Raw genomic sequence first — 15,720 nt, 5'->3', positions numbered from 1 at the left:
TTGTACTTTTCATTTTCAACAACATAAAATATGTGCTACAGCGTTGCCAGGGATATAGGAATATTCCTATTTCCATATTAGAAGTTTTTGGAAAGCCTCTGTGTCATACAATGCAGAATATTTAACACTGGTATTTACATTACTGGATTCGAGGACGACCCAAAGCCCCAGTGCATTATTTGTCAGGAGGTTCTGTCAAACGAAGCTCTTAAACCTGTAAAATTGAGATGCCGTTCATCTACAAACCAAACCATTCAGAACGTGAACAAAAAAAACAAACAAAACTTTTTTCCAACACAATGACAAAACTGCTTGATGAACTGGTAGTAAGATTCAACCCCAGGGATCTCATTAAGTTTGGTAAGTTTTATAAATATTTTACTTTTTACATGTACTTTACATACACACATAAAAATGTGTTTAAAAATGCTGTTGTGAAAAAATAAGTGGGAATCGGTCGGTGGTAAAAATCTAAACATGAAGGTGGTCCCAGCATTGAAAAAGGCTGGGAACCACCAACCTGATGAAACCGGGAGATTGGCATGTCTTTTAAAAATATATATAACATAGAAACTATTTAATATTTTATGAGTCTTTTATATAGCAACAGAACGTATACGTTCTTTTTACCTACCTACAAATAAAGGTCCAATTATAAAAACCTCATCAGACACCGCGTTATACCAATAAATGGTATAATATATATATATATATATATATATATATATATATATATATATATATATATATATATATATATATATATATATATATAAAATATGGTTAGTATAAAAGACAGTATAATTTGACAGTATAAGAAACAAAGAGCTTGATCCACAAAGCAATTTGCATCCTAAATACCTCATACAGTGTCTTAAATTCTTGGCTATTGTTGTTTTTACCTTTCCAGAAAATAAATTAATTAATAATTGTTCTACTAGTGAATTTGACACAGGACCACATTCTGACCTAATAGACCAGCAATCAAGTAAGAGAATATAAAGGGATGCGAGCCGATGGAGGAATATCAGACATCTCTTCCCTGCTGCAATTAGGAACTATACAAACAGATCTGGTTTGAGAACTACCAACCGACTAGCCACATGCAAGCAGGTTGGAAGTGAACTAAATCACAAACAATTCCACTAATCAAGGTAACGGGATCTTCCAGTCTTTGCTTAGTTTGTCCTTTTATTCTTGGTATTTCCCAAACACTACTTACCCAGTTCTGAACCTTTGCTGAAAACCAAGCAACAGCACTTTTCCAGTTACTGCTCATCAAAGCCTGGGGTCATTAGCTTGTGGTTGCATGAACTGTGTGGAAAATCTCAACTTCTGTCTTCCTTCACCCTGTACTATTTACTGTAGGGAGACAACACGCAGACCAGTTCGTTAAGATCTGGAAACTACTTATTTTACTTTGTTTATTCTTGGGACTTTAAAATTAGTACTGGAGGGCTTAGGGCTCGAAATTCAGTTAAGTACAGACATGTGCAGCAGTGTAGTCGAGGGTAAACGCGGATAAACTGAGTTTAGCCTCTTTTCATTTAAAGAATAAAGCATTTGGGCAGAATCTCTTCGGCTTAACTTTTAACCTACAATTCTGCACGACCACCACAGAAATGCATATAATCTACACACTGCACACACTTAGTGCCTCCCATAAAGGTTAGTTTACCCACTTCCTTTTTTTTTTTTATCACTACACCACGGAACCTGTGCAACCCTTACATGTCAATTTTCACACAAGTCAATGACTCGGACAAAGCTGAAACACTGTTTTCCTAATGGGTAGAAAAAGACTCAAAACAGCACACAGCAGGCTGTAAACGAAGCCTCCGATGCACTTACAGTATTACAAACCCTGCTTGCAAACCCCTGCACCAGCGTTTTAATAGGTCCATAACACATGAAGGATCTCTGCTCCTGCCAACTTTTAAAAGGTTTTTGTTAGACAGTGTGATGTTGAATGTAGGTAAAATTGAGGGCAATATGGCAGGTTTATACTTAAATACAGTAGTTGTCTATAGAGCTTTTTTTGCAATATGCATTTCAAAATAAGACCATTTTTAGGAATCAAACTTTTGGGAGGACCTCCTGAATTAAATATTATAGGGTGTGCTGATCCCCCAAAAATATGAGTTTGCATTGTGAAACACAAGAACCTGACTAAGAGCCTCCTTTTTCTTTCTTATTTTTTATTTATTTTGTATTCCCCAAATGACTTTTCCCTGCAGCACAAGTCAATGTCATTGACTAGTAACCAAGTAGCCGGCAATCTGCTAGAAAGTTCCCTTTCGCATTACTTACACACTGTACAGATCACAGCTCAAGGTTAAGAAAACGAAGCCTGTGTATTTTGGCAGGTGGAATATATTCTGAAGAGCAACACATTTGGAAAGTTTCTTTCTGAATATGATTGTTCGGCTAATAAGAAAATATTCAACAATCTGCAATCCATTTATTGTAGGCAGTTTTTCAAAGTCTATAAATACCCAGAAGATAAAATCAAGCTGCCGAACATTTTTAAAACTTTTCATGTGGTCACAAATCAGCAGCAATATTTTAAGTGAAAATTGAAACAAAACAAACCAAAAAATCTATCACCATAAAAAATAAAAAAATTAAAAAAATCAGTAACATACTTTATTCTTTCAGCATTAGCCAATATTGTGAATGTGTAGGCAAGATTAAAATTTGGGAACTGTGAACAGGACAGAATGAATACAAACTGTAAATCTACCTCCCAACCTGGAAGGGCACTAAGTTAGGTTGGTGGTATGCCCTCAAAGTAATGGGCCGACTTAATGGTAGGACGAAACCATAAGTCAGCCATCTTAGTGAAAGGGCATAGATGTGAGGCTGCTGTACAACTTGTGATCAACTGCGTTGCTCGTGGCCAATGGAGAGCATGGCACCGAGCTGATCATAGGGAGGAGTTTGACAGCAAAAAGGGGGATGCAGCTACATGAGTACGGCCCCCTTACACTGACAAGCCGCTTGTTGTTTTGTATTGGCAGGCGAGTACTACGGGAGCTGAAGCAAAGGAGCCAGCACTACCACCCAGATCATCTACACTAGCACATGACCTCAAGCTGTAACAGCACTGAGCATCTACACTGCCACACCCCCTCAACCTGCACCAGCACTCTGAGCATCTACACTGCCACACCCCCTCAACCTGCTCCAGCACTGAGCATCTACACTGCCACACCCCCTCAACCTGCTCCAGCACTGAGCATCTACACTGCCACACCCCCTCAACCTGATCCAGCACTCCGAGCACCTGCACTCACACGCACCCTCACCCGGTGCGTGCACCTTGGACTGTGGTTGTTTTTTTATTATTTTGGGAACCTTTTTGTTTGGGACTGCAAGCCCACTGTCACTTCCCCAATACAACTGCTGGTAGAGGGGAGTTTTTTGATTAATTAAAATCCTGGACTTTTGTAAATACAGTAATCTGTCAAGTATCTGACTGCGGTGGGACCAGAGTAAGGGCAGATATGTAAAAAGTTTGATAAATTAATCCTGTTTTAAATGCCACTATACACAGCTGTAACAATAACTATATTCACACAATTACTGTTTTGAGATTCAGCTTTGATTAGGGAGTATAGAGTACATACAACACAGCGTATGAAAACCTTAGTAGCATCTACAATCTCTGAACTAATCTTATCTGTTCAATAACAAACCAAAGTTGCTGAAGAGCTTGATCATGCCGGATAAACGGTTAGGAAGCATACGCGACAGATTACTGTACACCCATTGTGGACACTTGTTTATTACCTGCATCACTTACATCCTGACAAGAACCTAATGATTTTTCACAGTGAAAAAGCAATTTCAAGGAAGACAATGTTACTTCAGGTCTTTGTCCTCATTGCCCCTCCTCAGCACGGATCCATTAACCTCTATTGACACTCCAGGTATTGAAGTTTGGTTTTTCAGCCACACTACAGGTTTCAGGGACACATATTAAGCAGTATCCATAAAATGCACCCACCTTCAATCAACCACATTATTGATTACTGTATTTCACTGTTAAAAACAAAAAAAACAAACATTCAAGATTTTTCCTCCTGTATTTGGAATGAAATTAAAACAGTACATTTTTGGTGAGTGGATGATACAATTCAGTATTAAACAACAGAATGTATATGTCAGTATAGGCGAGTACACATGCAAGTCATGAATTATGCCAGGTAGCTACCGCCAATACATTTAAACTATGTCAAGACAAAATGTATACATATCTACATGTATTTCATTCCACTGTACAAAGAAAACACTGATTATAGGTTTCTGTTTTAGTTTAATACATATATATTTCTGTGCAACTTCTGAATGTTAATGAACTGTATGTATTCAGTGAGTACTGATCAAGTTGAAAGTGTATTTTTCGCACATTATTAACTGTGTCAGGCCTTTGAGCAAAGCAAGTCGGGTCTGTCATACGAGTGAAAGAGACAGTACACTATCACCTTGATTACAGGTAGGCACTGGACACTTATGAACATGAACATTAAAAGTCACAAAATTTTTTAAAAAAAGATGAAAACCTGATATTAACATACTTAATCTGTTTATATAAAAGCTGTTTAAACATTGAGACCTACACTCTCAGGACAATTCTAAGTGTACAGCAGTTTCTGCAAATAGGTACAATGAGCATGTGACTTATAATGCTTTATTACAGTAGAAGGTCACATTTGTGAACACCACACTTACAAACCATCCAGTCAACCAAACAATAAAAACATTTTTTCTGATGAACATCTTCCAGCATAAATTATTATTATTTTTTTTTAGTAGTCAATTAGTTTGTTTAGCTCAGCTCACCGCTACCATGCCTGTGCTTTGACTTGGCAAGGGCGAAGACGAACATGAACATGAACACACGCTGTCCTCCGAAGTGTGTGCCGTTAGCCGCCTGCTTTTTTACACACTGCAGAGTCACCATTCAGCCACCCAGAGCTACAGCGTCGGAGGACAATGCAGCTTACAGACAAGCAGGCCAATTATGCACTGCTCCCTGGGAGCTCCAAATCATTGGTCGGCAAAGGAATAGCCTGGACTCAAACCGGAGACGTCCAGACTATAGGGCACATCTTGCATGCTATGAGAGTGCTTTTACTGGATGCGCCACTCGAGAGCCCAAGTTATTTTAGTTGTGAATTCACATATTAGTTAGTCGCAAACAGACTGTATACCGTGATTCCAAATCAGACTCCCTAAATGAGGCGTTGAAAAATAAACAGGACAATCATTAAATATATAAAATTACAAAATATCTGAAATGCCATCAGCAAAAAAAAAAAAAACAAAACAAAAAAAAAAAAAAAACAGGTGGCATAAGCCATGTTCTGGTAAACAGCACAAGAAATGTGATCTGTTTTCAATTGTCCTTACCACCAATGAAATTCCTGATAAACCTGGAAGAACAGATGGCTATGTGGTGGCAGAGGGGAAGCTAATCTTGTTTGCATTGAATCTGCCATTTCCTGCCTTCCTAAATACTTGTAAGGAATGTAATGTTATACTTATAACAAAGTGTAAGTGTAGCTGACTAGGAAACAACCTACTGGCAGTGCATTACCTTTGTGCACATGCCAACAGGCCTACAGCAAAATGGCGCACCAGATTATTCCAACATGCATACGCAAGTACCAGAATTTAGTATTAAACAAATACTGCAAAGTTAGCTCTGTGTCCAGAAAAAACAACAACGTTTACCCCTGGCTTTCATGACTACTCGTATCAATTGTATATAATAACTAAAACAAAACAGGAAAGCATTCACATGTGTCCAGAAAGCCTGTGAAGTCAGATCAAGTAACACCGAGGGAAAAAAAAAAGTCAGTCGAAGAACATATGAAAGGAGAAGTGACTGATATTAATTCCTGTACACAAATTAAAAACAAAAAACTATTTACACCAATCCTTGTATTGTGTGACGTACACTGCCAAGATCACATTTTGGTCTAATAAATCAAATGCTTGATGGTTTATTAAACAAGAATGAACAAAAAAAAACAAAAAAACAAGCCAATTATTGTAATGCTAGATATACTGTAGTTATAGGACAGACTAAAATTATATTTTGTCTCAAGATGATGAGCACACTTAGCCTTATTACCCTTTATCTAGTTATGCCCTTTTAACAAATCCCACATGTCCTATACTTTAGTCGGCCTTTATTATTTCGAAAAGGCAAAATGACCTGCATAAAACAGTAAAAACACAAATCCAAAATAAATCAAGTGCATTTAATACAATTAATTGTACTTCCCAAAGTACTACTGCAATCCCTCATTTTATATAATTAATCCCCAGTCATTACAGCAAGAACTCACAGAGGTATTTAACATGTCAGTGCAAATTTATACAAGCTATTCTTCTTCCTCTTTGATTTCAGCATATGCTCCCTGCCAGCAAAAACATTTTCACATCTTGTGTATTATTTTATTAATCCCCAGCCATATGTCTTAATTCTGTAAAAAGAAAAAAAAAAATCCTTCAAGAATATAGATAGGCTTGACAGCTTGCACATTAAAACTAGAAGTTGATGACTATTATTCTTTTTAACCCAGCTTCTAAAATTAAAAAGTAAAGCAGCCAGCAAAGTAGATATGGTCATGTGTTATTAGTTTACTGTTGCACAGTATTATCGTTGATCCCGGGGTTGACCAGTAAATGGGATGTTGCGTTTCACAAGCCAATCTATCTTGCATGAATATTTTAAATAAATATATAAACGCTCTGAGCTTAACGTCCAGACCACCTGGCCTGTCCATATAATAGTTCAATACTGATGGGTTATGTTTAAAACTAGCTAAAAGCAATGAAAAAACACTTAACTTTAAACATATTAAAATGTTACTGTTAAACTTATCAACTACGGTATTTAACCTTGGGGGACTTTTCTGAACACATGTAGGATTGCTTTGTGTGTGTGTATGAGGAGAAAAAAAAAAAAGCAACAAATGCAGACATGCCACAGTTGTTACTTCTCTGCCTATTTTCACATGCAGTTTACCCAAGTGCAATAAAAACATTTTGAAAGATTGCAAGAGGTAATCGAATGTAAGGATTAAAATGTAAAACAGCATAGATTGAAAATAATAATTCACATTTATAAATGTTTACAAACAGCTAGTGCGCTTCCTTCAAGTCCAGGGGAAAAAGCAAGACAGAAAGGGTTAATACGCAAACATTAAACTTGTTACATACCCTCATTGGATGAATATCAGCATACGGTGGCTTGCCTTCAGCCATTTCTATTGAAGTAATGCCTAACGACCAGATGTCGGCCACGCAGTTATAACCAATTTCTTGAATAACTTCTGGTGCCATCCAGAATGGGGTGCCAATGACAGTATTACGTTTAGCCATTGTGTCCTGCAAACAATGAGAAAAAGACACATTCAAAGTCCAAGACCCAGTGGCTCACAAGGTAAAAAAAAACACCACTGCTTGAAGCGCAGGGTGAATGGTGCCAGCGTGATTCGAATCTTGGGGGTGTTGCATTAATCTTTACTGTCGCCGGGTCAGGGTGGAAAACTGGAAGGGGATAGTTGACATCATAATGCCCCGGCAACCCTAACGATCAGACACCCAAGGAGTGCAGTCGGAGGCTTCCCAGGCTGTGCTCCTGTCTAATGTTCAGTCACTACTTTGGTATCTCTGGTTCGAAGGGTGAATACAGGCAATTGATTGGCTTGACAGCATAAACGGATATAACGTAAATATGGAAAATTAACTCTGGGCATGTAATTTGACCTTTGATGAATACTTTGTCCTTAAGCAAAACAATGGCACCCCAAAATTCTATGTTGTGAAGGTTTTAGTGGGACCCAAGGACTCTGATCTTTTGGAAAGTAAAGGGATGTGCTTCTGTGTTGTACACCAACAATCCAACAAAGTGTTTAGAAAACAGCTCAAACTTTTAGTGTCTCAATTTTTTTTTTTTTTTTCACCTTTTCTATTGCCTTTTAGTGACAATTTTGTTTAATGCCAACTACCAATCAACTCCATTTAATCTACTTCACCCTATTAGAAATAAACATTTAAATAACACTTACTGTTAGCTGCCCAGCAACACCAAAGTCAGCTAGTTTTGCATGTCCCTCTGTATTCAGAAGAATATTTCCAGCTTTGATGTCTCTGTGAATTTTCCTCATAAAGTGAAGATACTCTAGTCCTTTAAGTGTTGACTTCAGAATGGTTGCTATCTCATCTTCTGTAAGCTGAAAAACAAGCATGTGCGATCCATAAATAATTTTCTTCTTAATATTGCCGCATAAGATTCAATGTGTGGAATAACAGTTGGCATTATCTTTCTCCAAAAGACAAAAAGGAAAACCGATTTGAAAACAAATAACAGCAACAACAACGCCACACAACACAGCACGTCAGCATCCAGACTGAAATCGTGAAATGGCTTTGACACTTTGACAAGTGTGGTCAACTAGAGGAACGAGATTAGTTCACTTCACGTGACAGGTTAAAAACACCCAAAGTTACACTCACCAACACGGCTTAAGTGTACATACACTTATGCATGCCTGGAAGTTAGTGGTTGCTCATGTCTAGAAAGAGCACTGCTGCTGTAAATTATATGTGTGTATATATGTGTGTGTGTGTGTGTGTGAGAATGTAAGGTTGCCAGGGATGGTGTGAAACCTGTCCCTGCCAGCAATCACAGGTGTGGCCATTCCCCAATAAAGTAACTGAGTGCTAATTAGGGAGTGGCCACATGTATTTAAGAGTTGTCTGGGAGAGGGAGTTAGGCGAGTGTAATCTGTGTGTTAACGGTTGTGCTTGTAACTGTTCAGTGAAGGCGGATGCCCAGCCTGACAGCAGTATTTGGATACAGTATTGTTTTTGTTTGCTTCTGTGTTTGTTTAATAAAATGTGTGCTGTAGCTCTTGAACTGAGCTTTCCTGCCGGTAAGAATCTGGGCCATGACGCCACCCTGTCATAAGCACATACATTTGTATAAACACTCTGGAGGAATGCATAGTGAAAAGTGAAATGAAATGAAAAGTGAAAAGTACTGGAACAGTCCAGACAAAGCAAAGACTTGGGAGGCCTGCGAGTCAAAAAAGTGTTTGAGCCAGAGAATAGTTTGGAAAATGAAGTCAATCTCAAGAGAAATGCTTTAATTATGGCAATCTTATGACTCAAGAAACACCATCTACATTTTGTCATGTGGATTATCTAGCCTTCTGCTGCACATAAAACACAGGGAATGGCATGACTAAAATAAACTAGTGTATTTTAGGCCAGTGATTTTCCATTTCAGTGTTTTTTTTGTTTCCTTTTTTGTAAGTTGGAGCTATACTTTTTCAGAGAACGGTCCACACTGGAAGACTGCTTGGTTTGCTTAGCTTGGTTGAGCTGTGCAAATACAAGTTATCAGTGCATATATACACATGAGAAATGTTAGTTTGAAATACAGCCAGATGCCTCTATATAGCCCCAAATTCTGTTACACTTAATAACTTGAGCCAAAAGAAATTCCTTAGACAGTTGTACAGTGTGACATAAGGTATGTATGTACACCAGCCTCCACTTTGTGTAACTTCCTAAACATATGCACATATATTAAGGTGCGCAAAATAATATGCACAACAACTGCGTACATAACATGGATTTTAAGAATGTGTAGACGAAAGCCAAAAATACACTGGTACAGAACACCATGACTAAAAAAAGAAAAATGTTGGGAATGTCTGAATCAAAACTTGGGTAAAAAAGTCAGTTCCCGATATATAACAAATGTCACAATAGTACACCGCTGTTGGATTTTTACAGTCTGCACTTCAGACTGTTTAGAATTGGCCTAGCAGGGTAGAACATAAATACCACGCTTGCAGTGCCAGAAACTATAAAATCTGCAGACCTGCATTTATGAGTTATTTTAGAATTATCAAGCGTATAATTGCAAAAAACAAAAAATTGTTTTCAATGTTTAAACCAGAAGTGCATCGACCATAAGTATTGAGGAAGAGCTTCATTAATCTAGAAGCCCAAACAATGGTAGATGTGTAAGTTTTAGTGTTTTTACAGTCCCCAATGCACCACAAACTGTTTGGTTTTATAAACACAGCCTGCTAAATGACAAAAATAGAGAGGTTTAACAAAACGTCACCAATATATTCTAAACTCGCATGAATAATAATGATTATTTTTTATTTTTTAAACACTACATAAATAATAATAACAACATTAACAATGCTTGTATTGCACCTACTGTATTCAACAGTCATATACATGTAGGATCAAATTACACAATAAGTTACTAGTAACATTGGAGTTAAAACTACAAAAAAAAAAAAAAGTGTATCGATTCAAGAGCTAGGTTTATAAAAATTTTGCTACAGTGCAAAAGAATTATTTCCTCGGTAGTCACCTGACTCAACAGGAAAATTTCTTTTTTTTTGGGTGGGGGGGGGGGATTATTATTTGGTTTACAGTCTGAAGTTATTCAAAAACAAAACTCACACAGCCCGGCCCCCCCCCCCCCCCCCCCCCCACCCCCACCCACATTTGCTAATAAAATAATAATGATCTCACAAGATCTACCAAAATGAGCTCTATGTCTATGCTAAACAAAGCTATTTAACAATCACATAAGACACATCTATAGAAATCAAACTTTTTCATTGAACAGCACATCTAGATCTATTTTCTTTACCTAAACAGGACCAAACCCCTTTTAATGACAATCAAAAATGCCGAGATCCACAATTAGAAACAAAACTTGGGAGTTCGTACTCACTAAGAGGGAGCTGATTTGATCCAGAATAAACCTCAAATGGCATATTTTTGAGCATTTTACTGCACTGGGGAAGTCACCCTGCACTGCATCAACCACCTACAAGCGGTTCTCCTGGGAAAAGTGTTTCATGGATTCCCTGGAGCTCAATAAAGGCAATAATAATTGTGGGCTACAGGTTGAAAAAAAAATCAACCCAAAGTGGGCTGCTTTCTCAAAATAAAAAAAACAAAAACATTAATTTGGCACACTTACATGACTATGGACACAAGTGTTGATTTTTGGAATATGGCCCTGTGTAACTGAAAAACTTCACATGTAACATTCCCCCTACTGTAGAGCAGAACAGAACTGTCTGACCCTTGTCGAAAAGAGCCGTACCAATGACCAGGGAGTTCATAAAATAAAAAAAGAGACATTTATTTATTTAGAATCAGCAACAGAAATGAAAGGGCAGGACCAAGCCTCTTGAGTGTTTTTTGCATCTACCAAAAAACAACACATTTTCTTGCTTTCACCTCTAAATCAGAATACCCATATACTGAGTTCAATGAGCCATACATGGATCTCAAGCCATCTGTTGGACAGTCCTACTCTAGTGTCAGCACCATCCAAAACCCATAGGTATTCTGGAACACCAAACCCGTATCTACAGTAAATGCAAAAGTGCACTGCACTCCACTGACCTGTTCATGTTTGTGGAAAGATTCTGACCCATTGTTTAAACAGTTTTTCTTTTGCGTTTTATTTGTTTTGTTTTTCAACAAGATTACTCTTCTTGGCCTGTACATACTTCCTAGTTTTCAAATTGTTAAGCACAGTTCAATCACCAAATTCCTTTGGGGAGTCTCCTTGGATTCCACTTTTTGTTTTTCCTCTAATTGCCACCCAGAAAAGAATTAGAATGTAATCCTACAAAGTATCTAAAGGGATGAGGAAAACATGAGTTGTCCTCACCCCCCCCCCCCCCAAGTTTGGCAACCATTTCTGTTTGGAAAGTTCTTCAGTGTTTAAGCAGATCATCTTCCAGAAGATTCCATAAAATGGTATCATACTTCTACACAAAACTTTTCCATATCTTTGTTGGAAATACCCGAGCCATGACTTTACTTCCCTTTAGTTTTATGACCTCACATTAGCATTAGTATAAAACAGGTCATTTGGACCTCCCAAACACACTTCAGTTACAAAAACTGTACCTCACCAATATATACAGCAGGTACAAATCCTCATGTGGATAATAACTTTCCCCTCACTCGTATATAAGAAATGATTTAAAAAAATGTATTTAAAAAGCAATATTACATCAGCAAACTAAATAGGCATTTCTAAAATATTTCCTGTCTGCAACTTCAAAGAATTTATCCTAAAACTAGTTATCGCATGTGACTCAAGCAGCTTGATTTCCCTCGCTACCAATTGTGAACATGCATCTCGTAACTTTTTTTTGTAACTTTTGACTAACTCACAAAACTCGAAAGGAAGTCGTTATGAGTGACTGATGAAAGACAGCATGTAAACTTTTAAACTAAATAAACTGTTCTTGTTATATTACTTGGACACAATATTAATAATGCATGGAAAAAAGTCTAACTTGTACATTATTAAAGAAAAAAAAAAAACGTGCAACACTAGCTATGTACATGTGATGTCCCCAAAGAGGCTGCAGCCTCAATCCACCATGTAATACAAACTAATGGACACACGCCTTAGTAAGCACGTTTTATTTTATGGTACAGTCCCGACAGACAACCAAAGGGGATAAAACAAAGGCTGTCTGTTTACCTCGTCGTCAGCTTGGATGGTGAAAACTTAAACTCTGAGGAACTTCGAGCTTTGCCGGTCACTCTAACCACTACCTGAAAGCTGGCCGAGGATATCTTCTTGTAGGGGGTTTAGTTGTTTTGTTTTTTATTCAATTGGAATTTTACAAAGTCCTGTACATTATTATATATATATATATATATATATATATATATATATATATATATATATATATATATATATATATATTTTTTTTTTTTTTTGTGAGGAAAGGGTAGTGGTGCCTTTAAGGAATGGTAGCGCTTTGGGAGAAATTACACAACCCAGAAAGCCTGGTGCCAATTAATCAAGTGGGGTTTCTGGGTTTAAAAGGAAGCAGGGCAGAGCCATAAAGGAGGTTGGGGAGAAAACACGGGCTGTTTTGTTTCTACAAGAAGGTAGCATGATAACTTCAGTGTTGTGAGAAAACATTGTAAGGTAAAAGCTATATCGGGTTAGGTTAAAAATACCGTCAATATTTAGTTTTACGAAAACGTGATTTTTGAAGAGACATTAAATAATAACCAGGAAGAACAGACTTGAGACTGGAAGTACAGACATTGTTTATAATAAATACAGACACAAGACACGGAAGCTTGAAGGAATGCAAGTGCATCTCTGGACGATCGGGAGTTGGCTGCCGGAGTTCCATCTCCACAGCCTGGATATGACTTTCTATCTCTGTTCATTCTTTGGAGGTCTGCAAGGCAGATATACGCTGCATACACCCATTTTCCAGGACAACTCAAGCAGAGGGAGCCTGTCCTGATACTTGCCTGTGTTACAGGTCTCTTCCAGCAGAGGGAGACCATTCTGCATTTACCTGTGACTCGAGACCGCTATATGGAAAAGAGAGCTGTCCTGTCCTACCACCGGACTAACTCACTTCCTTGGAGAACCCTTGGACTGAGCTTCGATCTCCAGGACTTGAAGTAGCTTAGAGACGGCTGAAGAAGCGAGTTAGTCAGTGACCGGTACAGGGTGAGAACTTTGAGAGAAGCTGATCATTGATGTAAATAAAACATTTACCAGCAAACGTATTGAGTCTGTGCCAGTTGCTTAAAGGGGAAAGCAGTGGTGCAAGCATGCCTAGCTAGTGGATCTTTTACAATATTTTTTATATATTATATATATATATATATATTGCTTACTATCTATGTGAAGATTTAGTTTTGGTTTCTCTTACAGAAATTATAAACAAACAGGTAAATTACACTGAGAAAAAAAAATAATAACCGAGTAGGATATTTGAGTTTTAACAGAAATCAAACCGATATTCATTGGTATTATTTTCCTTATCGAAAAAACAACTGCATCACACTCAACTACCGTTCTTTCTCCTCTTCTCGTCTTGTCCCATAGCAACCAATGTACACTCCTGATTTGCTGGTACAGTATTCCCCTGCCCTCCCAAATCCCACCTAATAGGTTCTCATTAACTATCAGTAAAATGTACTGCATTGAAGCCCCAAAAACACACAAGCATATAGTGCTGAGGATCGGAGCTTGTTACAGCACCGGTTCCAAAATGCCCTAAATCATGTAATAAAATATTACAGCATTTGTAAAACATAGTATTATTAATAAAGGCCACCCTCATATAATCACTGCCCTTGTTTAAGGGCAGCAGTCAATTTAAAATAAACGCTGCGATGCCAAATTGAATACAATGTGTTATGTATATATATATATATATATATATATATATATATATATATATATATATATATATATAATATATATACACACACACACACACACACACATACATACATTTTTATTTTATTTTTTTTTATGTAAAACAAAACGAAATCAAAAATACCCCTTGATTTAGGTATTTAACCACCAGGGCCTTCATGTTTGATATGAGATGGAGCTAGTAGTGTTATAGCAATTATATATTACCAGTAAGTACATGTAATAAAGAATATTAAAAAAAAACAAACATGTTATATCTGAACAAAAACAAGATTTATGATTTCTAACTTGGCTTGAGAGTCTTTTCTTTAAAAAGTAGGACTTAAAAAAAACTTGGCCTATTTTAATTTATTAAAAAAACAGGAGGTTTTAGATTTACTAAATAAACATTAATTTTTTTTGTGGCACCCCATAACAAGTTAAGTACGTTAAACTCAAGAACAGATTAGGTATAGTTACAGTATAATGGGCCTTAAATATTTCAGCACTAAGTAACATAATTAATTTAAGTGATCAAAAGGTGTAATCTTTCAGTGTTGGAAACATGCAGTGTCTTGTAGTGAAAAAGAAACCAGTACATACAGAGGTTCCTCATAGTCACGCAGTTTTCAAATGTTTGTATTAAATAAAGAGTTTATTGAATTATTAAATGCAATCCAAAACTTCTATGCAGGGCTAGGAGAGCATGACAAAAGTCTGGCGAAAATGAAGGCAGTTACTGTATTCACCATGTAGAGTGTGACAGGTCCAGGGATGGACAGGGGGGTAGGCAGATGGACAGACAAACACACAGTCATGATAAGCATATTAAAAACAAATTTGGACCATAATCAAAACTGGTCAGCTGTTTTGAGATGCATAGTATTTCCTAGACCACAACAGTCTACAGTTTTTTCTTTCCTAAATCTAAAAGGTCTACAGTGTTGAGAGTAAAAACTGCACAGAATTCACTCTTTTTAATAAAGGAGCAAGTTGCACTGTTATGAATATTGCTCAACGTGTCACGTAAGCCCAAGGCCACAGTTACTAAATAGTTGCTGCTAATTTTGCGACCGACTCCAGTTGTTACAGCAGAGGGTCTCAATGTGCCTGGCTTTCAGATTTAAAGGTCGTCTCAACACCACCTCCTCTGTGCCACTGTCAGCATGTGGATGGCTTAAAGGATAAAAGGTCTTGCTGGTTCAGCGCCCTTCAATTTGGCTGACCTGTCTTTCCAGAATGGAGTTAATGTATAATATAATCACAGGGAGTCTGCATGTCTGATGCTGGATGCAAGGCAGATGGCATATTGAAATACAAATTTTGCTATGGGAGGCAAATAAAAAACTAAAAAACCAAATAGAGCATTATGTTTGGATCATATGTCAGTGTACCATCCTTGTTCACTATTCCTGAGATATTAAGGATTATCAAAAAAATATATAAATAGATGT

General features: G+C 37.3%; 1 protein-coding gene across 1 annotated transcript in view; it reads right to left on the bottom strand.

The window, feature by feature from the left end:
• The window catches only part of stk3 (serine/threonine kinase 3 (STE20 homolog, yeast)), a 99,510-nt gene that overhangs the window by 64,128 nt on the left and 19,662 nt on the right, over positions 1–15,720 (bottom strand). The window contains exons 5-6 of the mRNA XM_041248743.1: positions 8,088–8,252; positions 7,237–7,404 (exon numbers count right to left, since the gene is read on the bottom strand). Coding sequence (XP_041104677.1) covers positions 7,237–7,404; positions 8,088–8,252 — 333 coding nt within the window. The remainder of the gene's footprint in view (positions 1–7,236; positions 7,405–8,087; positions 8,253–15,720) is intronic.

This window comes from Polyodon spathula, chromosome 4, assembly GCF_017654505.1.
Source record: "Polyodon spathula isolate WHYD16114869_AA chromosome 4, ASM1765450v1, whole genome shotgun sequence".
Taxonomy (NCBI): Eukaryota; Metazoa; Chordata; class Actinopteri; order Acipenseriformes; family Polyodontidae; genus Polyodon; species Polyodon spathula.
This window is presented reverse-complemented; position numbering and strand designations above follow the sequence as displayed.